This window comes from Acomys russatus, chromosome 24 (genome assembly GCF_903995435.1).
Source record: "Acomys russatus chromosome 24, mAcoRus1.1, whole genome shotgun sequence".
NCBI lineage: Eukaryota > Metazoa > Chordata > Mammalia > Rodentia > Muridae > Acomys > Acomys russatus.
Genome location: NC_067160.1, coordinates 32,008,547 through 32,033,663, shown reverse-complemented (window position 1 = coordinate 32,033,663; position 25,117 = coordinate 32,008,547). Strand labels below are relative to the sequence as shown.

Genomic DNA, 25,117 nt, shown 5'->3' with positions numbered 1-25,117 from the left:
CCTTGAAGCAAGAAAACCAGGTCAAAAAACAGTTGAGAACTAAAGGCATGGGAATGCAACAATCTGGGCTGTTACAGACCTATAAGTCTGTTTTAGTATTAAAATAAGAGAATCACATTATTTTGTGAGATGTAATTATTAACTAATATATTATCAATAACTCACCCCAAACCTGATTAATTAGATAGCATTTTATTTCCTTATTAATCCATAAAGTCTTAATTTGAACAACAAGCTGTTAACTCTGAAAAAGTGCTCAAGATTTAACTTCATTCTTAAAGAGGAGGAAAATTAACACTCAAGGAAAAGTGGAACCAGCTTGTAAGACTCTGTTGGGCAAAGGCAAAAATCAGCTGATAAAGAAAAACAGAATTTAATGTTCTTGGCATTAAAAAGCACAAACAAAAAGAAAGAAAAACACTTTAAAGACAAAATATGGGGGCTGGAGAGATGGCTCAGTGGTTAAGAGCACTGACTGCTCTTCCAGAGGTCCTGAGTTCAATACCCAGCAACCACATGGTGGCTCACAACCATCTATAATGTGATCTGATATACTGTAAAAATAAATAAATCTTAAAAAAAAAAAAAAAAAAGAGACAAAGCATGTTGTATTCTAATAGATATGGAGGAAGACAACCTTATATATGGTCATATTTTACTGAAAAGTGTTGAATGTTGTTACTATGCAGAAAAAATTCAGTAAATACTTAAAAAAAAAAAAAAAAAAGGCCCTCTCCAAAAACTACAACACAACAAAAAAAAATTCAATACTTAAAAACAAACAACAAAAAACAAGCAAACCCACAATTCCTCCAAAAACAACTACTTATATCACATATGGTTTAAAGTTCATTTATTTGTAAGGTCCCTTTCAGCAGTATAATCTTATAATTCTGTAACTGATAAGCATGACTTTCTGCAAAAGGAAGGTGCATCAGGAGGTAACTGAGAAAATTTGAAGGACATTATGATTAAGTTACACTTGCTATTTCTAGGCATTCCCTAATAGACTCAGCCTGAAGTGGAGAAACTGGCATTCTAGTTTATCTTGTAATTATGGTAGAACTCTGAATACATCACTTCTTGAAGTAGCTAGCTGCATTTCAGCTTTGCAAACCTTGCCTTAACCCTAAATCATTATTTTCTAGTCTGCACACTGTTTCATAAACAAGCATTAAAATGTCTTGCCATATGCAGTAACATTTCAAAGACCACAATCATTCACCAAATATGGACTTTGGCTGGTCTAAGCAAGGTAACTTAAATGTGGTCAACACAGCCGATATCTGACAGAAGAGTGACCTTTCTAGGACCTTGGTACATATCAAAATCCAGATGCTAAGTCCCTTGTAGAAAAAAAAAAAATCATAATCTATTCATATAACCAATGGACATCCCATAAAATTTAAATCATACCTAGATTACTTATATACCTAGCACAATATTCAAATTCTTTATGTAAGTAACTATATAGCTATTTCATATGTTGCATAAGGAATATGACAAGGCAAAAAAAATCTGTTTGTGGTTTGGAAAAAGGTAATTTATTTTTCATGTAGTATAGGCTCACAGTTAGTTAAAACAATGGACACAGAACTCCGCAGTAGCAGAGTCAACTATTTTTGAAGATTATACAGCCCTTAGTCCTAAAGCCAAAACAACTTTGTAGTAAGCTATAAAAAAGATAGATGCATTTGCTGCCATGAATGATACAAGCACCTACTTCTCATTACAGTTATTGTCTGTTACTGATTCTGAGCATATGCAAACAGAAGAAATAATGTCGGAAAATGATCAGTTCATCATTAAGAGAACATTCAGAGCTTTAAGAAAGATTCCTAGAATACTGAAGGATTCAGTTTATCACACCTTCCCAGTTTCCTAAAGCTGAAAAAAGGTTATGTAGCTCTACCACAGAAGTTAGGTCCCGAATCTGACAGGCGGGAAGGGGACACTAGATAATGATCTAATTGTGACTAAACAGTGACAGTTCTCTTGAGACCTTCAGAGCAGGTCTCCTAAAATATTCATTCATTTTCCTCACAGAGGGAGGAGAATTCTAAACATTTAAAAAAGGTGTACTTAATGGTGCATAGAACACATTGGACTAGAAAAAAAGAGTAGAAAACCCTGAAGCAAAATTCGGAATGCCTGAAGTATATAAGTAACAAATAAACTTATTAGGAAAGTGGTCACTGGCACAGCTAAAGAGAAGGGGCCATAAAAACAAACTGTGACCAGCATATGCCAATTACTTTTAAAAAAATAAAATAAAATCTGCATTGTACTGAAAATGACTAGCTGGCATCTCAGGTTTGCTAGTGCAACAGCACCATTCCAGCAAGGGTAAGCAGGACAACCCCTTGCAAAACTTACCTTGATTGGCCCAATGGAAACAGAAGGCCCCAGAAAAGAGAGAAGCATCTGGCAGTAGCAAATTGTTTTATTTTATCTTTCTGTGGAAAGAAACTAATTTTAAATAAGAACCAGAGCATTTAAAGAATAAATATTTTTTTAAAAGCTCATTATCTAGTTAGAGCAGCTTTACCAAGAAAACAAGAAGGGCTTTGTGCTGCTTTGAGATGGAAAAATACAGAAGAAGAATCAGAGTTGTCTCTGCATCTCCTAGGGAGCTTTAAGGTATTGCTATTCTAGAGTAACACAGAGCCAGAGTCTTTTATATAAGGAACTCCTGCAGGCAGAATCTTTTCAGTCTGGTGCCTTTGAAACAAAATGTTTACACAAAATTAAAAGCTATATTCCAAATATAAAAGAAAAGCACTTGACATTGAGCCAGTCTACTCTTATAGTAAAATAAAAAGAGAAACCCAACAAGCTCCTGTTTCCACTGCAATTTCACCAATAATTTAGTCTTCATTGCTTCAATCAGTATCAAACTCGACAGTACTCATTAGCAAAAGAAACTATACAACTGGCTTTCCAAAACATTTTGCTAACGGAAATTTTTCATGACTTATCAAGACATCCAATTGAAATAACCCAGCCCACCCAAGGATCTGTGTATTATAGAGCCTAGCGCAGGACACAACCGTTCATGGAACTGAAGCTCTTGTCTTTTTTCAACACCTCTCTATAAATTCCGTCTACCAGTGTCACTGAGTCAGCGTAAAATCTTTTAATCCAAGTCACTCCCATAAAATGTCCATTTATGATTTGTGCTAGAGATGCAAGGAGCAGCACATAAGTAGGAGTGCAGAAGCAATAATCATTTTAAAAATTAAGGCGAAAAGGAGCTACCTATTGGGCACTGTCCACGGAAGAATAAGTATTAGAGCAGAAAATCCCTCCACACCCCAAACAAGAGGAAGATATTCCAAGAATAAAATTCATTCTAAATGAAAATCCCCAGTAATTACTATTTTTCTGATGCTACGCATTTACACAGTTCACCAAGATTGTCTTTTGACATATAGTTACTCTCAGACCATTAATAATTAAAATGCCTGAAAAAAAGCCACTAAGTTAAAAGAGCCTACATGTACACTGTTACTTTAAAATTTGATTGTTCTCTATCTTGGAACTCATTCTACAAACCAGGCTGACCTTGAACTCAAAGAGATCTGCCTGCCTCTGCCTCCCAAGCCCTAGGATTTAAGGCGTGCCCCATCACGGCCTGGCTTAAAGATTTTTATGATCTTAATTTTGTTGAAGAAATCAGCAACTTTTAAAATACAGTCTTATTACATTCAAGATTTGGTTACAGCCATGATCAATGCAATGTTTGTCTTGTTTGAAAATCAGTTGTGGATATAAACTAGGCTTTAACCACCTACAAGTACAGGACTGACCTACATTTAAGAAATCTTGATACAGTTAAAGAACAAGCAAGCCAAAGTAAACCAATGTATTCTTACTTGTCCCATTGGAGGCCCTCCCATAGGAGGCATCATCTGCGGCATCATTCCGTGAGGGACAGGAGGCATGTTTGCTCTCTGACCCATCGGGTGCATTCCCATTGGTGCATAATGCATGCCAGGATGCCCCATCTGAAAAAATAATGAGAAATGAGCAAGACACAGTAAATGTTTAACATGTCAGTTCAAAAAACAAACAAACAAAGACAACTGACCTGTAAGGCACAATTACTAGGCCAAAATGATTAAATTATTGGATTAGCATATACTATTATTAATCTTAAAGCAAGAGACACTAGAGTGGTTCTTATAAGGAGCCTGAGAATTACCGAAATACGTTAAAGCCATTAGTGGACCACAGACTCCTCGTCCATGTTTTAACCAACTGTTAAATGACTGGCTACACTTGGTAACTACGTATTGCATTTAAACTTAAAAACTGTTATGGTGATCTTTATACTTATAACCAGCTTCTATTACTTAAAATTACACTAATTTGGATAAGTTTGGTGATAAAAAACAGTGTGGGTACCCAAGAGTACTTCACTAAGAAAGAAATATACTAGCTCCCAAGTCAAATGTTCTAATAGGGTTAAAACATCAAACTGTCATTCTGTCCCAGAAACTAAACGCAAATAACAAATTCATCTGTTTGAAGAAGCTTCAGACCTAACACGTTCTTTCCGTTTGTATGGCCATTGTTCCTGGCCTGAAACTAAGTATCCGCTGCCAATCTTCCCAACAGAATCCCACCCCGAACCCTGCACAAAACACAACTACAATCTGGAGAAAACAAAACCACGGCAGCCTATCTGTACGTCCTACGAGACTTCATTAAGGGCTCCCTGCTAGGTACGAAGCAGCCCGCCGGGGTTCCGGCACCTTCCTACGGCATCTGCCCAGGCCCAGAACGCTGGAACGTCCAAGGTCCCACCATCCTCCTTTGTGCATTCCCGCCCTCCGTTTCTCTCCCTGGGGACGCAGCCCACCATCTGGAGCTCTTCCTGTTATAATACTCTTCTCCTTTAGGAGAAAGCTTCCTGTTTCTCTGACTCGGTTTTTTTTTTTTTTTTTTTTTTCATTGTGCCGCTTTCCCCTACCCCGCCGATCCCTTACCGAGGGCCGTCTCCTCAGGAAGCCGTCAGCAGAGACCCAAGAACTGGAGCACAGGTTTGAGCCGGACAATCTCCGCTCCCCGTCCCCGGGACCCCGCGAGGGAGGTTGGCTCTCCATTTCACTCACCATGAGGCCTCCACGCTCGGCGCCAGTCCCCGGCCTCATCGTCGGGCTCAGACTCCTCCGTCGGCGGCCACTGCCGCTACACATACCAACAAGAAGCGATCTGAGTGGCTGACGCCTGCCGGGGCCAAAGGGTAAAGGCTGCCCTGAGCTACGGGGCGGGATCAGCGGGGCCAATAAACTGACAGGCTTCCCTGCTGTCCAATCAGAGCGCGCTACCGACACGCAGCTCCGCGGCGATTCGCCCCCAGCCTCAGCCTCGCTCGGCGTCGCCTGCATGGAGAGGGGAGGGGGAAGGGAGGGGGGACGGAGGAAGTTTCTCCGTCGAGTGCTCTGCCGGGAAAACTCTACCAACTTCCCCTAGGAAAGGGGACGCGGCCGGGACCCAGCTTCCCGGGCCTGGACCACCTCACCCCGCCGGGGGTGGGGTGGGGGCAGTGGCGTCCTGCCACCTTCGCCACCCCCTCCTCCCTTAGTTACGTTCGCCCCACAAACCTGAGGCCACCAAGGGTGGGGTGGGGGCTGGGTAAGCGGAACCCGGCGTTAGCGGCCTAGTGCGCGGGCGCCGGGGCGCGCGCGAGGTTGGCGTGGGGAGGGGTCCTGCGCCCCCGGGATGGGGATATGGGCGGGGTGAGGGGGGGTCTCGGCTCTGCGCGCGCCCGGTGCCGAGAGCGCGCGCCCAGGTGATGGGAAGATGTGTGTAGTGTTGCTGGCGGGGAGCTTTAGAAGTGGAGGTAACTCGCCCGAGGGAGGCAGCGATTGGCGGGTAGGAAGCCGCGGAGCTGAGCGGGACGCTGCTGTTAACGGGGGACGGACCAGAAAGGGCAGAATGAGTTAGGCACAGTGCATTCGTGGGCCACAGGCGCGCGCTCCCACGGCGCCTCCGGAAGAGGAGCTCCCTCGCCCCCATAGCCGCCGGTGCACCCCCACGGCTCCACGCGCGGTGGTTGGACCCGCCGACGGCCGTCGCTGATTGGCTGTGGCCCGGGCGGGGCGTGGTGGTGGTGGTGGTTGAGCGATCTCCGCGGGTCGCTCAGTTCTTTCCCGCCATGTCGTTTGTGGACGGTGCGAGGTCTACGGCCGCGCGAAGTCGCCGCCAGGTTACCCCAGGCCCTGGGACTCGGCCCGTGTCTTCCGATTTCACTCACGGGGATAGCTGGGGTGAGGGCGAAGTCGACGAAGACGAGGGATGCGACCGAGTGGCCCGCGACTTGCGGGCAGAGTTCTCGGCCGGGGCGTTGTCGGAGCCCAAGAGGGCCTTGCTATTCCCTCGGGTCGGGGACGGGTCGCCGGTCCTGCGGGATAAGCGCAACGGCATCTTCCCGGCCGCTGCGGCCAGCCGAACGCCGGCTCGACGGTGGCCCATCCAAGTCCTTTCCATTCTCTGTTCGCTGCTGTTTGCCGCCCTCCTTGCTTTCCTCCTCGCCATCGCCTACCTGATCGTTAAAGGTACTAAAGTCCAGGCCTTGAAAGTATCCAGAGTAAAGTCGAGCCAGTACATCACTCGCCCCCGTTCACCGTCTTCCTCCCAAAGCTTTCCCTCCTAACTGTATCTTTCTTGGCTCTTCCCCCTTTTGTCTTCTGTCCCAGGATGGAGGTCCCTGCTCCATAATAACCATTCAGAAAGGATCTTTGATTAAATCCACACCCTTAAATATGGAACACATGAGTTGAAACATTAGCACGGCTATTTAATCGGAGCCCCTACTTTTAAAAGGATAATGAAAAGCGCATGTTAATAAATAGGCTGTGTATATTGAAAGGCTTATTCACAATGTTTAGAGGCGTGCTCTGTAGGCACTTGTCTCTGAAGGACAAGGATTTCTCCCCCGCATCCCAAATCTCACTCTTATAGAAAAAATAGTTTTTCTATTTTGTGCTTGTAACTAAGTAGCGTTATTGCAGGACAGAGTCTATTCTGTGTCAGAAATTGAGAGCTTGGCTAAATAGGAATCCTCTCAAAGACCACTTTTCCCCATTCACCCATTTGGATTTGTTGTATGGTTTAGTACTCACATAGTAAAAAGAGAAGTAGACGCCTCAAAAAAAAAAAAAAGTATCTTGTATTAAAAGCATTTAACACTTTGTCACTCTTGTGTTACCTTTTCTAATTAAAATTAAATCTCTCCCGTTTTGCCTTATATTCCCCCCCCCCCCCCCCCACCCCATCCCCCACCCCTGTCACTAATGGGCTGCTGGTGGGCCCTTGAGCAGGTTACCATTGTTTGATTTGATTTCTGGGGAAGACCGATTACTTCAACATATTATTGGCTGTTAACTCTGCTCTTAAAAGTTCGACTGCTATTGCTTCAGATCTCTGTCACACCTTCCACCAATTTTTCACTTCAGCCCAGATAGATTTGTCATGCACACAAGTTTATTTTTCTTTTTGAAGCATAAAGTTAATATGTGCATAAGTAGAAGTTTATTGCAAAGGACATTGGTATTTTTGGAGAAAGAAGCAAAGAACTGAAGTTAAAATCTACTACTCCCTTAAGTTTCTTTTGTTCAAACTGTTCAACACAACCCAGGTGATAAACACTGTTCTCGTGCTATGACAGTTGACTTTTGTAAAAATATTTGCTTGCTTAAGGTAGCATAGGTAGTAAAACAGCAGTTGAACCTAGCTCTGACTCCAGGGTACTTTTGACAATTGAACAGTGTCTTCAACGAGTTTGAATATTCATGTCATGATGAAAATACTACTCTTTTACCTAAACCCCTCTTTGTATTTACAGAATTGCATGCAGAACATTTGAAAAATGAAGATGATATAGATACTGGGATGTTAGGTATGAGATGATTATTTTATTCATCCAATCACTTTTTTTTTTCCAAATTATGTTTAAGTTATATAGACTTTGGGATAAATATTTTATATGTACCATGTATAGTTGATTCAGTGGTGTTTTTTCATTTATATCCTTTTCAGATATATGTTTAGATATTTTCTATAATTGTGTGTATAAGAATTCAACACAGCTGTGCATGACTTGACTCCAGTAAATACTTAGTTTCTAAGTATGTTCTTGAAGACCACCCTGTCCTGGTTCAGGAATTTAGAACTAGAAACTTGCTCACAAATATAGCCACCATAAATAGTATCCAAAACAGATGCCAGAAGAATTTAATGTCCACATGTTTTTGTCAGCTGTGTGTCTTGAGATAAAAATTTTAAACTACGAATTATTTGCCATCAGCTAGGTGAGTCAGCTGAGCTTCTATTGTCCAAAATGCTATATATTATGTAGTTTATAGCTTTCTATTGAAGAGGGTTATTGATGGTGTCTGTCTCTCTCATAGGTGATTTTGAAGAGTTTAGAACTTTACCTATTTGATATATTTTACTATTAAAATTCAAGAGCAAAGAAAACAACTGTTTTTATAGCAGAAACAACTGTGCCAAGACAGAAACCCCTATGAGTCTCTTATCAACTGAAGAGTAAATACAGTCAGTATCACGTGATGGGTTAGTTCACTCAGATCTTAAAGTAAGCATAGTTTGGCTTACAGAAAATATATTATAGCATGTGCACAGAGAATCTTTCCCAACAGAAAATCATTCTTTAAAAAAAAAAAAAAAATCTGGGTTGAGTGTGTAGCTCAGTGGTAGACGCTTCGCTCACCACATGCGTATTCTGATGTCCAGCACTACCAAAACACACAGACTTGTTTCAGAGAAGTACTGTAAAGATTATTAAGTTACTGATATGATTGAGGCAGTTGTGCTAATGCTTGTCAGTATATTTCTTTGAGCTTGAATTCTCACCTGTTTGAGAATAAATGCACAACCAGCCTTACAGACGTGTTTTCAATTGACAGGCCTCTGAGTAAACTTTTCCTTGAGACAGTGGATAGTTAAAAGGAGAAGCCAGTTCCAGAAGGGTTCCTTCAAATCAGTAATAATTTTTTTAAGATACCAAGAAGAAAGACGAATCATTATCTTACCACAAGGAAATGCCAAGGGAATAATATCCTTATCCTTTTTATAATTGATATAAAAGTTTGAAATGAAGACAGGAAGAAACAGCCTAAGTTTTGAGTAAACCTGTTGAAAATTTCCACTAGGTTATAAGTGTCTTAGTGTCCCCTTGCTGTGAAGAGACACCTTGACCACAGCAACTCTTATAAAGGAAAACACTTAATTGGGGGCTGGCTTACAGTTCAGAGTTTAGTCAGGGTGGGAAACATGGCACCGTGCAGGCACACATGGTGCTGGAGAGAGAGCTGAGAGTTCTACATCTGGATCAGCAGGCAGCAGGAGGAGAGTGAGGCACTGGTCCTGGCTTGAGACTTCAAAACCCCACCCCCAGTGACACCCCTACTCTAATAAGGCCACACCTCCTAATAGTACACTCCTTATGATCTATGGGGGCCATTTTCTTTCCAACCACTACATGTACCCTTTTTATGTGAGAATAATTTCATCATTTTGCATTGTTTACTAGACATTAGCAGTGTTTGTTGTAATAATTACTATTAGTAGGTTGGTTTTATTTTTTAGAAAAAGTAATGTGAACACAGTAAGTACTCAACCATGAAAAAGCTCTCTTTCTATACACATAAACATTTTGAATACTGGAGATGCTTTTGAATACTAGTTTAGGGCTGGGATAAACCTCAGTAACGTAAGAATGTAGCAGAATTAACAGCATTTCTCATTTTGACATGGATAAGACTCAATTTGGTGACTTGCTTCTTTTATTATTTTAGATGCTTTTAAATTATGATTTGACCCAAGGTTGGGTCTAAGGATATTCAGCTTTTATGAATAGTTCTTGTTTCTCTGAAAAAATTGTTCATAGGAAGCCTGGATACAGTATTTGTTTTTTGTTGTAGTTATTGTTTTTGTTTGTTTTGTTTTGTTTTGAAAGAAAAGGTTTGTTACGACAGTAGAAGAGCAGTTGGGAGAGTTGGTTTTGTGTTGTTTTGTTTTCAAGAAAGGGTTTCTCTGTGTAGCCCTGGCCTTCCTGACAGGAACACTTTTTGTAGGCCGGGCTGTCCTCAAACTCAAAGATCGGCCTGCTTGTGCCTCCCAAGGTTTGCATTTGGCAGAATTAGTTGGTCTGGTTGACAAGCATTAGGCTTGTACAGCACAGCTTTACTGCAGAAGTCTCCAGGCAGAGTGGTTGATACTGTCTTTGAATGGTATTGATCACACCGCAGATTTTACAGATGTTGGGCTCTTCTTTTAAAACTCCCTTTCTTTGAACCTACTTTTCTGAGAGATTAGTACAATTACTTACGTAAAATCACATCTCACTCGTTTCTCTTTTAAGATTGTTCTCTGGCCAGATTGATTGAGCTAAATACATATAACATTGAGTTACTTAATTTTGCATGTTGGCTTTTGCATTTCTTGTAGTTTTCCAAGTGACTCTTTTTTTTTTTTTAAGATTTATTTATTAATGATTTATGCAGTATTCTTGCCTGCATGTGAGCCAGCAGGCCAGAAAGGGCACCAGATCTGATTATAGATGGTTGTGAGCTACCATGTGGTTGTTGGGAATTGAACTCAGGACCTTTGGAAGAGCAGCCAGTGCTCTTAACTTCTGAGCCATCTCTCCAGCCCCATTTTCCAAGTTTTCTCACATTTGACAATTTAGTACTATTTCCAACGAGGCAGAGACAGGAGAATCAGAAGTTCAGGGTTATCCTCAGCTACATAGCAATACCAAGACCAAGGCTTGGTCTATAAGCCCTGTTCTCTAAAAGTAGCTGTAAGAGAGGTGTGGGGGAAAGGTAATTTTAAACTGACTTAAAATTATATGATCGTAGTATACATTTTTAAGTTTAAGTCAACATTCTTACTCTAAGTATGCCAAAATGTTATTATTTTTAAACCATTTTATGTCCATCAATATGTTAGTTCCAAAAAAAGATGAGACTGTTTGCTCTTCTTGCATAAGCAGGTGCAGAGAACAGAGTTGGCTGTAGGTTAGTTGTTTAAAGCTGAGTGATATATACATAAGAATTCATCATACTTTTCTCTCAATTTTTTAATACAAAAATTTATAGAAATACAGACAGTTGCCAGCAGATTTATTTGATAAGTAACCACATTTTGAAAGATGCACTAACAAGAGGATTTGGGTAGGAACTCTGCTCTCTACCGTATTATGCATTAGTTGAAAACATTGAATCCAGTAAGTTTCAGATGATGGAAAAGAAAAAGTTTCATCATTGTATCAACTAACAATTGAGCCAAAGAGAATATAGATGTATGTACTTAGTTCAGTACCTTTGAAAACAGTTCACACTGAAAATCTGTAACGTACATCTGTTAATATGCTGAGTCCACAGTGTATTTGCAACATTTCTTTTGTGATAGTGAAAGGGCTGAAACAAAATGTGTGGTAAGACTAACTTTTCTGATAAGAAAAGCCTTCAACATAGACTTTTCTGTGAGAAAAGAACAGTGAGAATCTTATTTCTGGGTAGTACATAGAGAAAATAGCTTCAACTGAGTGCTTTGTTGTGTTCCAGACTCTGCTAGCGTTTACAAAGATGCCAGCAAGCTCTGAGTTAGCTAGTTGTAGGGATGGCGTAAATCACTTGGGAAAGAAGATTATAACTCCATTTTATGTGCCTTCAGTTTTTCATCTTAAGTAAATCCTAACTTAAATGAATTCATAAATTGTATTAAAATGATATCCAAGGATTCATTTTGGAGCTATCAAGACAAAGTTGTTGAAGTTAACATCTTTGCTTTTCTGCTTATTGGTAGATGAGTTTTGTAATTTTCAGAACCATAGGCACTATTAGACTACAGTGCAGTGCAGCCTTAGCCTTATTATTGTGATAACTTTCTGCTCATACAGCTTTGATTACTTCAGAATAAATGTAATTAAAATGTCCATGATGGGATAAGCACTAAGATTGTACAGTAATAATCAGTATGGACAATCTCAAGAATTCTTTCTACATGTTTGAATAACACCTCTATTTCTTTATGACAAAATTCACTTATAGAAATAGTAGCTAGAGAAAAATAAGATGGCCACTCTTAACAGTTTTCATAAAATTGACTGGTGTGGTCTAAAAGCTCTGAGATGGAAAGGCCTGGTTGGTTTTAAGTAGCCAGACACTGAGTTAGACCTGGGCAGTGTACCCAGGTTTCAAATTTGAGGTGCATTCTGATGACATTTGCTGAAGTGAGTTACTGTTGAAGTTTCTTGCATTCTGCTTTGGATGTCCTTTTAGATACAGCACTTAAGTCACAGGACCGTCTGCTATTTCTGTACCCCACTTAGAGGTATCTGCAGAATGATCCTTGGGCCAGCTGCCAGGATGTACTAAACCACATCCCCGCCCAGTGCACAGCCGCTTCTGCATGGCCGTGTCAGGAAGCCCAGCAGCACTCTTCCTCCTTTATATCACAGTTCAGTGCAAACACAACCACGTTTATTCCAAATACGAACATCTTCCTCTGTGTTCTACATAAACACTTCATCTGTATTCCAAACCGTTCATTATTTTTTTCCCTTCTAGAAGTGTTATATTTACCTTTCTGTTCCTGACTAAATCTGTTTAATAGCTTTGTGGTTTTACAAGATAAAAGACAGGGTATTTCTCCTTTCTGCTTTGCCACATACTTCTTGTGGGGTAACGAAAAAAAGGTGGGACAGAAAGGGAACTATCAGAAAACATGTAGGTCAGTCAAAACACTTCTACATTTTGTTATTGTTTAATTACTTTTCTTTTTACATGACAACATTGTTGTCAGGGTTACTAAGCTCCACATGATTTACAAATAGTGCAATGCACATATTTTTTACCTGCCTTTTGATAAAATATTCTGTGGTACATCATTTTTGGGTAGCCAAGAAATTGCTAATTTTTGTCATTCTTTGATGTTCTTTGTCTTCTGGAACTCTGAAAGCATCTCATGTGAACTTTTTCGTAAGAGTATACCTTAGTAAACGTGCCTTATCAAGAGCAGTTGGAATATGATGATGCGTATATCATAGTGCAGCCTTTCTGCAGTCTTTACTAGAGAAACGATTTTGGAACCTGGCCTTTTCGTTTTTGAGACAGAGTTTTATGTAGCTCAGGCTGGCTCTGAACTACTGGTCCTTCTGCTTTCACTTCCCTGTTGGTAGGGTTATGGGCATCCCAGCACTGAGAATGGGCCCAGTACTTTGTACATGCCACACAGGCAATCTGCCTGCTAAACTATATTCCTAGCTATGTTTCTTCTAGTTTTTTTGAATACATTAAATAATTACATGGGCCAGGTGTGGTAGTGCATGAACTTTACCTAGCACTATGGAGGCAGAGGCTGGTGGATGCCTGAATTCAAAGCCAGCCTGGCCTACATAATGAGTTCCAGGATAACCAAAGCGACATGGTAAGACCCTGTTTACCCTTTACCCCAAATCACATGGGTCAAATTTAAATACTTATGAAGTATGCCCATAACAGGCTTCTCCTGTTAACCATTTCTTCTCCCTACAGAGGACCTGTAGAAGAATATTAATTCAGAACATGGCTGTCTGGCAAGAAATCATATCCAAAGATCTTTTAAGTCTGTGTTCTGGCTGGTATACAAACACGGATTTAATCAAAGAGATAGAACCAAACAGATATGAGTTCAAGGCCAGCCTGGTATCAGGAAAAGAAAAGCTTAGGTTCAGGTATGGTGGTACATGCCTTTAATCCCATACAAAAGTAAAGTAAGCTTGTAGAAAGAAGCCCCCATGTTTGAAAATGATGTCTAGCCAGGCAGTGGTGGTGCATGCCTGTAATCCCAGCACTTGGGAGGCAGAGGCAGGCAGATCACTGTGATTTCGAGACCAGCCTGGTCTACAAAGAGAGTCCAGGACAACCAAAGCTACACAGAGAAACCCTGTCTCAAAAAAAAAAAAAAAAAGAAAAGAAAAGAAAAAGAAAGAAAGAAAAGTATGTCTAATTGAATGGCAGAAAAGGTGATGAATCAGAGAAGATTTGACAGAATAGCATACACCCAACTATCATGAGAAGAGAGAGGAAAGGGAATCTACTTAAGAGGCTGAGTTGGTTTGAGGCCAAGCCGAGCAGTTCTGGGCTGAGAGAAAAGCCAGATTAAATAAATCAGCTGGGAGAAGAGTTTGAGCCAGAACAGCTGAGTTGTACTAGCCAGCTGTGAGCTCAGAAAGAACAAGTAAGGATGAGCTCATTAAGCAGTTAAGTCTCAGAGGCTGAAAACATTCTAGGCCTAGGTTAGATTGTATGGAGGCTAGAGGCTTCCAGGACTGGGCCTAGGCCAGCAGAAGGAGGTAGCAAGCCTCCCAGACAACAATTGAGCCGGGAAAATAAAAGTTACTTTTTGCAAGGACCAGTGTTAAATTCTCAGTCTTCTCTGGGATTTTTATGTCAATCAACATCCTAAGTAAAATATGTATCCATATATAGCACATGTACATATGTATCTCTGCATTAAGTTTGTAAGCAAGGTTTCTGTGTAGCTCAGGTGAAGACTGGCCTCCGGCTCGTGATCCTACTGTCTCAGTCTCCAAAGTTCCGAAGTTACAGTCTCCATCACCATGCCATTGTGTACCTTATTCATTGACATGCTTTAGAATTTATTGTGTATAATGTGGGATGTGAATCCAACCAGTCTTCCTTTTTCTAGGTTGTACTGAAAAGTTTTGTGTCTTAAGGCAGTTACTAGTGTTTACATTCCATCTTCTAGGCAACACACATGTGTTGTTTATAATTATCCAAGATCCAGAGGATCTGAGACCCTCTTCTGACCTTTGCAGGTACCAGGCACATATATGGTACACATAAATATCTGTAGGTAAAACCCTCATACACATGAAGTGAAAATAAATAAGTTTTAAGAAATAAAACTGCATTCCTACTAAAGAAATTACATTAATGTTATCCCTTGACTATCCTTAATGATTTGAGTAGTATCTAAAAATCTTCCGATCAGTTTATCCCTGTGCACTGTCACTTTGTATCTTTCTTCTGCTTCCCAATTCTTATCCCTCAACCTGAGTTCACTGTAATACCATGCTTTTGATTTGATTCCTGAGAGAAAAAAAGTTCTAAATTGACCAATTTAAGTTGGAAATCAACTTTATTTTCTATACCAAGCAAAGATGTTTTCATAGGTCAGGTATAAAAAGGAGCTAATCCACAATTGGATGATATGTCAGAAGTGTTTGCTCTGCAATGAGAGAAAGCGCTTAGCACAAAGCACTAGCAAGTGCTGACTGTCACTCATGAAGGTGAATGACACGATGCTAGTGCTGAGTAGACAGTGTGACTGCCTTTGTTGTAGTTAAATGTAAAAAACCAAATGTCTTCTATTTTTAAGTAGAATTTGTCTTTGTTTACATATATAATAATTTCACTAAAATACTTACTGGTACAACCTGTAACTGTGTTCTGGTACTTTACACGGGTTAGCCTGTGCTAAGCTCAAATCTCTCAGGGAATTTACATCAGCATCTGGACATGAAGATCCTGGTTTAAATTATTTTAATGATTTTTTTCCCTTTCTTCCCATTAAGGATTCTGGTCTCTGCTGATAATATCTCTAACTGCTGGATTCTCCTGTTGCAGCTTCTCTTGGACAGTAACTTATTTTGATTCTTTTGAGCCAGGAATGTTTCCGCCTACTCCTCTTTCACCTGCTAGGTTCAGGTAAGTGTTTCTGGGTTTGTTTGTTTGCTGCTTGTTGTGTTGCTTGCTTAGGTGTTTGTTTGTGGGGTGTGTGTGTTCATCTCAGTTCTGTTAAAGACACTGACATTGTGAGGAGCAAAGTGAGATATGCTGAGGCTCTAGATTTCAGTGTAGAAAACAAAACAACACAAGATTTATCAGTGTCTGGACCTCATGTTTAAGTAATCGGACAATGATATTTTAAATTTCCTATCTAGATAAGATTTTTTTAAATGTTAAAAATCATATATCAAAGAAGTGAGAAACTTTCATGACTCTTCTTTTGGGACAGATTTCCATTTTTTACAGTTTATAAAGTCAAAATGCAAAGTGTGAAAAGTATTAGTTGAGTGTGGTCAGACTCAACAACATTGCAGTTCTTGAATTAGATTTTTCTGGATTTGAACCTCATGTTTAAATAATTTGCATACTTGGTGCCTAGTGTAGAGATCCATATTAGAGTAGATGGTGTGTTTTCATAGTCTAATTTCTTTGCACCATATTTTCTGTGTTTCAAAGAATATCAGAAACTAATGCTGGAGAGACTGCAGCCTTAAATTGTATTTGCAAAGAGCTTCACAGATCTCTAGTTTTCTCCAGATAGAATTCAGAGGGAGGGTGAAGATGTGTGAATTCAGGTAAATGTATACTCCCAGGACAGCTGTTAGTATTGTTGTTACTGCCAACTCTAACCCACGTCTTAAATATCTTTTTGAGGGACTCTCTAAAGGTAAAGCCATAATAGTGACAGTTGTCAGTGTTACTATAATAGTAACACTTATGATTGCTGGTATTCATAAACTTCATGGCTTTAATGGCTTCTCACTAACACCTAATACCTTTAGTAGAGACTGTAAAACTTGTGTAATATGCTCAGCTTTTCTTTTATTTATTTTTCACTTCTCTGAATGCTAGTCTTGGATTTCCAGCTGTTTAGGCAATTAGAGTTTCAAGGATTAAAGAGTTTTAGTGTTCTCTCCATTGGCTAGATCTGGGTCGGGGTTCGAAGTTTACTGCACATATTGTCCTTGGTTGGTGCCATAGTTTGAGCAGAACCCCTGGGCCCAGATCTGCCTGTCATAATGTTATTCTTGTAGGTTTTTAGGACCCTCTGGATCCTTCTATTTCCCCATTCTTCCATGCTTCTCTCTCCTAAAGGTCAGCTAAGTAATTGTATTAAGTTTTTAATAAATGAATCTTTTTATTAAATTGTAAGGAGAAATAAAGAACCTCAATTGTCAAATATTTAACAGTCATTAGAATGAAAGAGCTTCAAATTACATGCTTTGTGTACTTGGTCATCTAGTCTTAAAAGTTTTAAAACACTCATAAAATATATTTTAATATGCTGTGCTCATGTTAATTTTTATAAGTAAATACAAAATATAAAATAAAAATTATTTTATTTAATTGAAATTTAAATATACAGTCAAGTACACACAAACACACAGTGATGTTGTTTGAAACTGAAAACATCGCCCTCTAGTGTTCATGAAAATAAACAATTGCTTCATAAATGTCGAAGTATATTTTCTCTCTGTAGCCAGTAGAGTGAGTCCTTGTACAGGAAAATGGACTCTTATAAAAATGTTGAAATCTTCAGACCACTTACTAAGAAATCACATATTTTCCTAATGTGTAATATAATGTTTTAATAAAAATAATTTTACAATAGGTTATATGTTAGTAAAATGTTAACCTAAAAATAAGGTTAATATAAGCATGTTTCTTGGTTGTTTAAACATAATTCTTATTCTTTGTTGAGAGCTATGAAAATGGCTTTGTGGATGTAGCTCAGTTGCTACAATACTTGCTTAGTGTGCATGTGGCCTGGGTTTCATGCCTGACACTGCACAGTCTGTAGTGGTGCATGTATGTAATCCCAGCTAGTTCAAGGCCATCCTTGGATGACATAGCAAGCTTGAATCCCATCAGGGATACATGAGAGCTTGTCTCAAAAAAAGAGACGGTGGAAGGGAAGGTGAAAAATAGGAGTGTGATGTATGCGTGCATGTTTGTGTGTGTGTGTGTATGTTAAGATAGGGTGTTAGGAAATAACTAATCAGGAAAATTACTATCAACATTTTAGTGTATGCTTTTCCATTCTTTATGTTCTTTATGATTATTTTAGAAATGGGAGTTAGGATCACCATGTATATACTATTTTTCATGATAGTCAATTCACACATGTAATTGGTTTTTTTAAATGCCAGTAGTCTTTGGTAGTCTTTATAGAATAAAACGTGAATTTAACAAAAGAAAATGTCAAGAGAAGAAAATCAAGACTATTCTATGAGCTGCATTTTACCGAAACACAAAATTCTCAGTGAAGTAAAAAAAAGTAACCTTTCTTGCTAGTTAGTAAATATGAGGTGAAATATTTAATGAAATTAGCAATCTGAATGAATAACTAGTTTAGATACTAAAAATAAAATGCTTTTCTTGTCACTTGTTTTATTTAACAAATTTTTATTATATTTTGTTTGATTGTGTGCTGCTCTTGCTACATGTACACATGCCGTAGCACATGGGGAAGGTCAAAGGACAACTTGAAGGAGTCAGCTCTCGCCTTCCAACATAAGGATTCTAGGAATTGAACTCAGTTCTTCCAAGATAGCTTCCGGTCACATACTTGTTTACCTGCTAAACGATCTTGTCTTCCATCAATATAGCTTTTTAATTTAGCTAAGTTACAAATGCATGGAGCCATCTTCCTGTCAAAGTTCATTAAGTACCTCTTTGAAATGTCCTTTCTTAATCTTTTATTCCAACAGTGCTGTGTAAAAGTGAGAATTTTGTTATAATATGCTTCTAAAATAATTATGTGGAGAACTTTGTCTTAGCTATTTGGAATTTGCATTGTTAAAGACCAAAGCAGAAGCTTGGATCCCACGAAGTGTCTACAGCATTCCTGAGTTGTCTTTAGGTTATAATTCACTATAAGAATCTTGTGTAATTTACTATTTTCCTCCACAGTGTCTCATGAACATCTCCATTCACTCACTGCATTCATTGGGTCATAATAGTGAGTTCCAAGCAGGCAGATAAAGTATATGCATAGTTATTATGTTACATTATCGCATACAAGGCACCTATCCATATAAAATACAAAGAGAACCCACAACTTTAAGTAATCTTGAGGTTCAGTCTAGGATAGGCCACTGGCAGAACCAGACATTTATTTAAGTCTTTGTGATTGGAGAAGTTAGGCAGTATATTATCTACCTTGTAGTTTAATTTTTTTAAGTACAACTTTTAAACTAGTACTTTAGTACTAGAGATGTCTTAGGGATTCCAAATAAAGGCCACAGAGGGGCCAAGTCTCTAAGCCACCCATAGATGTTATCCTTAGTGTTCTTCCATTTTATAACAGGAAGAAACCAAGTTTCAAGAACTGAAGCAACTTGCACGCTCATGTAACATAATGCATCTGACTCTTTCTGGTTTGCCTCATCAACTCACTGACTTCTACATTATCAAAGGAATCAATGGGAGGAGTTTTACTCATTGTTATTTTGTTGACAACCAACATTGAGCTTTTATGACATGGCAGTTTTGCCTCTGTCCTGTTGCTAACTAGAGTTAGCAACTTTGTTTTTAACATCTGTGTTCACCTTCATGGTTTTCTCCTTTCTCCTTTAAACTGCACACATTGCACATTACCTCTGTATAGACACCATCTAGTGGTATGGTCTGTCTGTAGGCTTGTAGTTATTCCCCATGCTAAATATAAAATCACTTAATTACTGAAGAATCCCAGCTATAATGCAAATACTAATTTGTAGACTAGCAATAAGTGTAGTGAAAAAATTTTTAAAATCTTGTTGCTAACTTGAAGAAAATGTCCATTGATTAGGTCAGAAGTCAAATTTAACAGTTTATACCCTGTAATCATTTTAGGCCTATAAAACCAAAATAACCTAGTGTGCACAAATCAGTCATTTCTGAAATACTGGTTTTACAGTTGAATTTTCATGGGAATTGTCGATTTTTTTTTTTTTTTCTCTTGTGTTAAATTTTGTTCCTGGAGAATTGTAGATTTCAGGGCTAGCATTACAGTGTTGTAGTACTTTTCTGTGTACCCTTGAGGCTGTGTTTGTTTTAAATGTGTTACTAGGAGTAGTCTGTAGCTTTTTGGTGCTCTTCACATTGGGGTTAGGAAAATAAAGATGAGTAAAGTAACAGCATTAGGAAAGTGGTGGTTATCTTGGCCAGTGATATAAACTCTGTAGATCAAGAAAAGTGGATGCTTTAACTTTTAAATTAGAAGTCTCTTTTTCTAGATGTAACATTGATCACAATAAGTTAAGTCTATCCTCTTTCATACGTGTTTTGGAAAGCTGCCTTCTTGTTGAATCAGGTTCGTTATTATGAACTAATGGAACAGATGTCAGATGGCTAATTGCAGTAGGAGAGAAAAGCTACTGACTATGGACTTAGCTTTGATATCTGAGTGTCGTGAAGTTCCATTAACTAGGGACGACTTGGAGCCGTCAGTTCCACATTGGTGGAAGGAAGCATAATGTGACTTCTGGAGGAGCAAAGTTAAAATACATGCATGTCTTTAAAGAATTTACTCCTGAGTGAAGATGTGTATAAATGAATTAAAATCCTTTAAGAAATTGTTAGCATTTACTCTTGGTTTCCTTGTTTCATAATGTGTCTAGCTGATCATTTGCTGTGCACCTGTTTGCTGTTGTACTTGGTGTGCTGTTAATGTGTTATTTGTGAGTTTTCAAAAGCATAGGCAGCACTAAGAGTACCGAGAGAGACTGTATGAATCACTTTGTGTATTCAACAATTGTTTTGGTTTCTATTGCTGTGAAGAGACGAGGTGACCATTGCAACTCTTATAAACAAAAGTATTTAACTGGGGCTGGCTTACAGTTGAGAGGTTCGTTATCACCATGGTGTGAACCAGTGCCACCCATAGGCAGGCATGGTGCTGGAGAGTAGCTGAGAGCTCTAGATGTAGATCATCAGGCAGCAGAAGAGAAGGTGACCTCAAAGCCCACTGCCAGTGACACACTTCCTCCAACAAGGCCAGGTCTCCACTGTCACTCTGTATGATTTTATGGAAGCTTGTTTTGTTTTGTTTTGTTTTTCAAGACAGGGTTTCTCTGTGTAGCCTTAGCTGTCCTGGACTCGATTTGTAGGTCAGGCTGGCCTGGAACTCACAGTGATCCACCTGCTTCTGCCTCCCAAGTGTGTGGGGTTAAACGTGTGGGCCACCACACCCACGTTATGGGAGCCATTTTTACTCAGACCACCACAATAATATTTATAAATTATGAGAAGCAGCCTATTTATTATGTTAGAAAGTACTTTGGAGTCAGAAAGGTGCTTTTAAATTCAGCTTATGTTTTATACTCCAGAAGAATTCTTTTTTTTTATTTCACTTTTATGTTGTTTATTTCTCTAATTTAATTCAATATGAATTTAAGAACTACATTCATTAACATTCTATTAAGTCAAATGGATGTCATTTTATAATATATTTATCTCTTATCTGTAACTGTCTTTTAACTACTATCTGCCTATCACCTGTCTATAATCCATCTCTCTCTATATATATCATTTATCATTCTGCCAATATATATCTATCTCCCTAATCTATTCTTTTTTTAATTAATTTATTTTTATTGAAAAATAAAATTATTCATACTACATTTCATTTGCTATCCCATCCCATGCATCCTCCCATTCCTTCCTCCCTCCCACTTTCACCCCATTCCCCTTCCCTATGACTGTGACTGAGGGGGACCTCCTCCCCTGAATATGATGCTAGGGTATCAAGTCTCTTCTTAGTAGTCAGCTATCCTTCCTCTGAGTGCCACCAGGTCTCCCCATCAAGGGGACATGGCCAAATATGGGGCACCAGAGTTCGTGTGAAAGTCAGACCCCAGTCTCCACTTAACTGTGGAGAATGTTCTGTCTCTTGGCTAGATCTGGGTAGGGGTTTGATGATGACTGCACGTAATATCCTTGGTTGGTGCCATAGATCGAGCAGAACCCTTGGGCTCAGATCTGCCCATCATAGTGTTCTTCTTGTAGGTTTCCAGAAGAATTCTTTAGCAAGTCAATCAGCAACTAATACGAGTTTAATGGTTAAGTCAACAGATACATGGTCAAATTTGGGGCACCAGAGTTTGTGTGAAAGTCAGATCTCCTTCTCCACTTAACGGTGGAGAATGTCCTGTCCATCAGCTAGTCTGGGTAGGGGTTTGAAGTTTACTGCCTTTATTTTCCTTGACTGGTGTCATAGTTTGAGGAGGACCCTAGGGCCCAGACCCAGGACCCTCTGGATCCTTCTATTTCCTCATTCTCCCAGGCTTCTCACACCTAAAGTCTCAATAGGATGTCCTCCCCTCTGACCCACTTTCCTGATAGGTAAAGTTTTCCATGGGGACGTACCCCTTGGGCTAGTGCCTCGATATAAGTGAGTATATACCATTTAACTATTTTTGCTTCTGGGTGAACTCACTCATTATGATAATTTCTAGTTCAATCCATTTGTCCACAAATTTCGGGAATTCCTTGTTTTTAATAGCTGAGTAGTATTCCATAGTGTAAATGTACCACAGTTTCTTTATCCATTCTTCTACTGAGGGACACTTAGGCTGTTTTCATGTTCTGGCTATTATGAACAAGGCAGCTATGAACATGGTTGAGCATATGTCCCTGTTGTGTGGTAGTGCATCTTCTGGGTATATTCCAAGGAGTGGGATAGCTGGGTCTTGAGGAAGCCCTATTCCCATTTTTCTGAGAAAGCGCCAGATAGCTTTCCAAAGTGGTTATAGAGCAAGACTTCTAATAAACCTTTATTTGCAGAAAAAGATAATAGGACAAATGGATCTTAATTTGCTAGTACCAGCTTTTGAGGATTTTTTTCTCAAGTTAGGCATTCTTTTCAAAACATTTCTAAATTTTAGACCCTGTCCCCAAAAATAGATTATTACATAGTCAAAGGATAAATGGGGGTACTCATTTGTTATACTGCCATTGTGTCTGGCAAATTATATATAGTCTTAAGAATAAGGCAGATTTCTTTAAATTACATATTAAGCAATAATTCATACTGTATTTTTTCAGGCTAAGTTATAGAATAGGGAAGGTATTAATTAGTGGCCAGGTAAATAATTGAAACTTAAAAATGAGAAAGCCAAAAGAAATGCCTCAAAATTTGCTACAGCTATTATTAATGCTAAGAAAAATTTATAATACCTTTATCAGGTCTTTGTGAACAACAACAAAAAAGGGTATATGAAGTGCCTGTAAAATTACAAAGGGCATATGAAGTGCCTGCCCTGTAAATTACAAAGGGCATATGAAGTGCCTGCCCGGTAAATTACAAAGGGCATATGAAGTGCCTGCCCTGTAAATTACACAGCAACAGGGCAGAGGAGGAGGCGCAGCTCTCATATTCATCTAAAATAGGCCAAAGTTTATAGCATTGTATATCAAAGAGGGTAAATAGTTTATTATTCAAAATAAGTTCCAAATATCTATAGAGTACACATGTGCATATTCTGGCCTAGATTTGAGGGTGACCCAACTATCTGTGTGGCTTTACCACTTTTTTGTGGCTATTTAAAATCTCAGCCATACAGAACGCTTCAACAGACTTCTTCTAGTGTCACTAGAAGGTCACTTACTATAATAAACTTGTATCTTTGTACAAACTCTTGTACAAGGTTCTCAAACCCATGTCTAACTCTATAGAGTTTAATCATACCGCTGATGAGAGTCACGTGAGCATTTCCTTGTGTCTGTATTGTTGGAAAAGATTCCTTTGAAACTGGACTAAGATAAGTTTGCTTTGTACAACTCATCGGCTGACATGTAAGCTGTCCCATTATAATGAACTTTTCTTTGTAACTATTTCCAGTCATTTTATTCTTACTGAACAGTATTTCCTTTTTATTTCAGAAATGTAGTGGAAAATATCTTTATTTAAGCCTGGTAGCATCAACATTTAGAATCCTAACTTAAGAAGCAGTCTGCTTCTGTCATTAAATTGTCTATTATGTCTTACTATATGGTCAAATGAACCATAGGTAAAAGTTTAACTAGTAAATTAACTAATTCATTAATTTTTATTATAGGATTTTCTTTTTTTTAATATATTTTATTAATTTATTCATATTACATCTCAATTGTTATCCCATCCCCCATTTTTGACCACATCCCCTGGATGGGGAGGCCTGGTGGCACTCAGAGGAAGGACAGCAGGCTACCAAGAAGAGACTTGATACCCTATGAGCATATACAGGGGGAGTAAATCCCCCTCAGCCACAGACATAGGGGAGAGGAGTAAGGGAAAAATGGGAGGGAGGGAGGAATGGGAGGATACAAGGGATGAGATAACAATTGAGATGTAATATGAAGGAATTAATAAAATATTTTTTAAAAGGGGAAAAAGGGAAATAAAAGTGTACCTAGAGGTTAAGTTATTAACCACCCAGAAGAAATACCCACATAAATGCCATAAAAGAAAAAAAGCTCACTGTGATGTTTTAAGCATTTTAGTAAGATATTATTTTCTCATATCAAATTACATGTTGTTTTTTAAATTTGTTTTTTTCTGTTTTCTCTAGGAAGCTGACTGGACATTCTTTCCACATGGGCTATAGCATGGCAATTTTGAATGGCATCGTAGCTGCTCTCACTGTGGCATGGTGCCTCATGTAATCCCACAATAGAGCAGTATTGTTGGTGAAAGTCATGATTGTTTTAGTAACAGGAACGAATATTGCCTACTCAGAAGACTGTGAGATGCGATTCAGATACGTACCATCATCGTTGTGGAAGGTCTTGTAGAGTGTCGCTTCAGAGACTCGGCACTGGGAATATTTGAGTACTTTCAAATACTTTCTTAAAAGTCTAAGATGTTTACCTCATCTCTTTACTTTTGTTTATGTAGTTTTTATCAGTTACAGAAAATATTTTAATGGAAAGCAAACTTGGGAACTTGAGTACAGGACAATGCCTACCTTTCTATGTATACTCCAGTTTTTGCTAACAAATCTTGATGTTACTGGTTGAGATAGAAATATTTTTTATTTATATGTTACATTAAGAAAGCAATGCTGAAGCCAAGTGTGGTAGCAAAACCTTCAAGCCAGCACTTTGAAGACAGAAGTAGGTTCTGTGGCATGGAGGTCAACCTGTAGCTGCACGATGAGGCCATTTCAAGAAAAAGAAGAGACAATGCCTATTTGATATTTTATAGAAACTACATAAACCAAGAGTTTTTGATAATCAATAGAATGCAAATGTACATTTATATTTTTATGGAGTGTACCTAGGGCTTTTTATATGTTTTTATAATAATGAATTTATGTTTTTAA

At 38.9% G+C, this 25,117-nt stretch overlaps 2 protein-coding genes across 2 annotated transcripts in view; one reads left to right on the top strand and one right to left on the bottom strand.

The window, feature by feature from the left end:
• Positions 1 to 5,405, bottom strand: part of Prpf40a (pre-mRNA processing factor 40 homolog A) — a 47,258-nt gene extending 41,853 nt beyond the window's left edge. The window contains 2 exon segments of the mRNA XM_051166759.1: positions 3,876 to 4,007; positions 4,992 to 5,405. Of these exon segments, the coding sequence (XP_051022716.1) occupies positions 3,876 to 4,007; positions 4,992 to 5,393 (534 nt within the window). The 5' untranslated portion in view covers positions 5,394 to 5,405.
• A 735-nt stretch (positions 5,406 to 6,140) lies between these two features.
• On the top strand, positions 6,141 to 24,585 carry Arl6ip6 (ADP ribosylation factor like GTPase 6 interacting protein 6). Its single transcript, XM_051166376.1, has 4 exons — positions 6,141 to 6,563; positions 7,853 to 7,906; positions 15,617 to 15,749; positions 24,365 to 24,585. Exons 1-4 carry the CDS (start codon positions 6,164 to 6,166, stop codon positions 24,456 to 24,458), a joined length of 681 nt encoding a protein of 226 aa, XP_051022333.1. The 5' UTR covers positions 6,141 to 6,163; the 3' UTR covers positions 24,459 to 24,585.
• Positions 24,586 to 25,117: the final 532 nt, after the last annotated feature.

What these genes read in the sequence shown, in the direction of transcription:
- Arl6ip6 (XM_051166376.1), top strand. Translation starts at nt 6,164, where the DNA reads ATGTCGTTTGTGGACGGTGCGAGGTCTACGGCCGCGCGAAGTCGCCGC. An exon ending in CGCCTACCTGATCGTTAAAG is followed by an intron (nt 6,564 to 7,852) that starts GTACTAAAGTCC and finishes TTGTATTTACAG; the next exon opens with AATTGCATGCAGAACATTTG. An exon ending in TATAGATACTGGGATGTTAG is followed by an intron (nt 7,907 to 15,616) that starts GTATGAGATGAT and finishes CTTCCCATTAAG; the next exon opens with GATTCTGGTCTCTGCTGATA.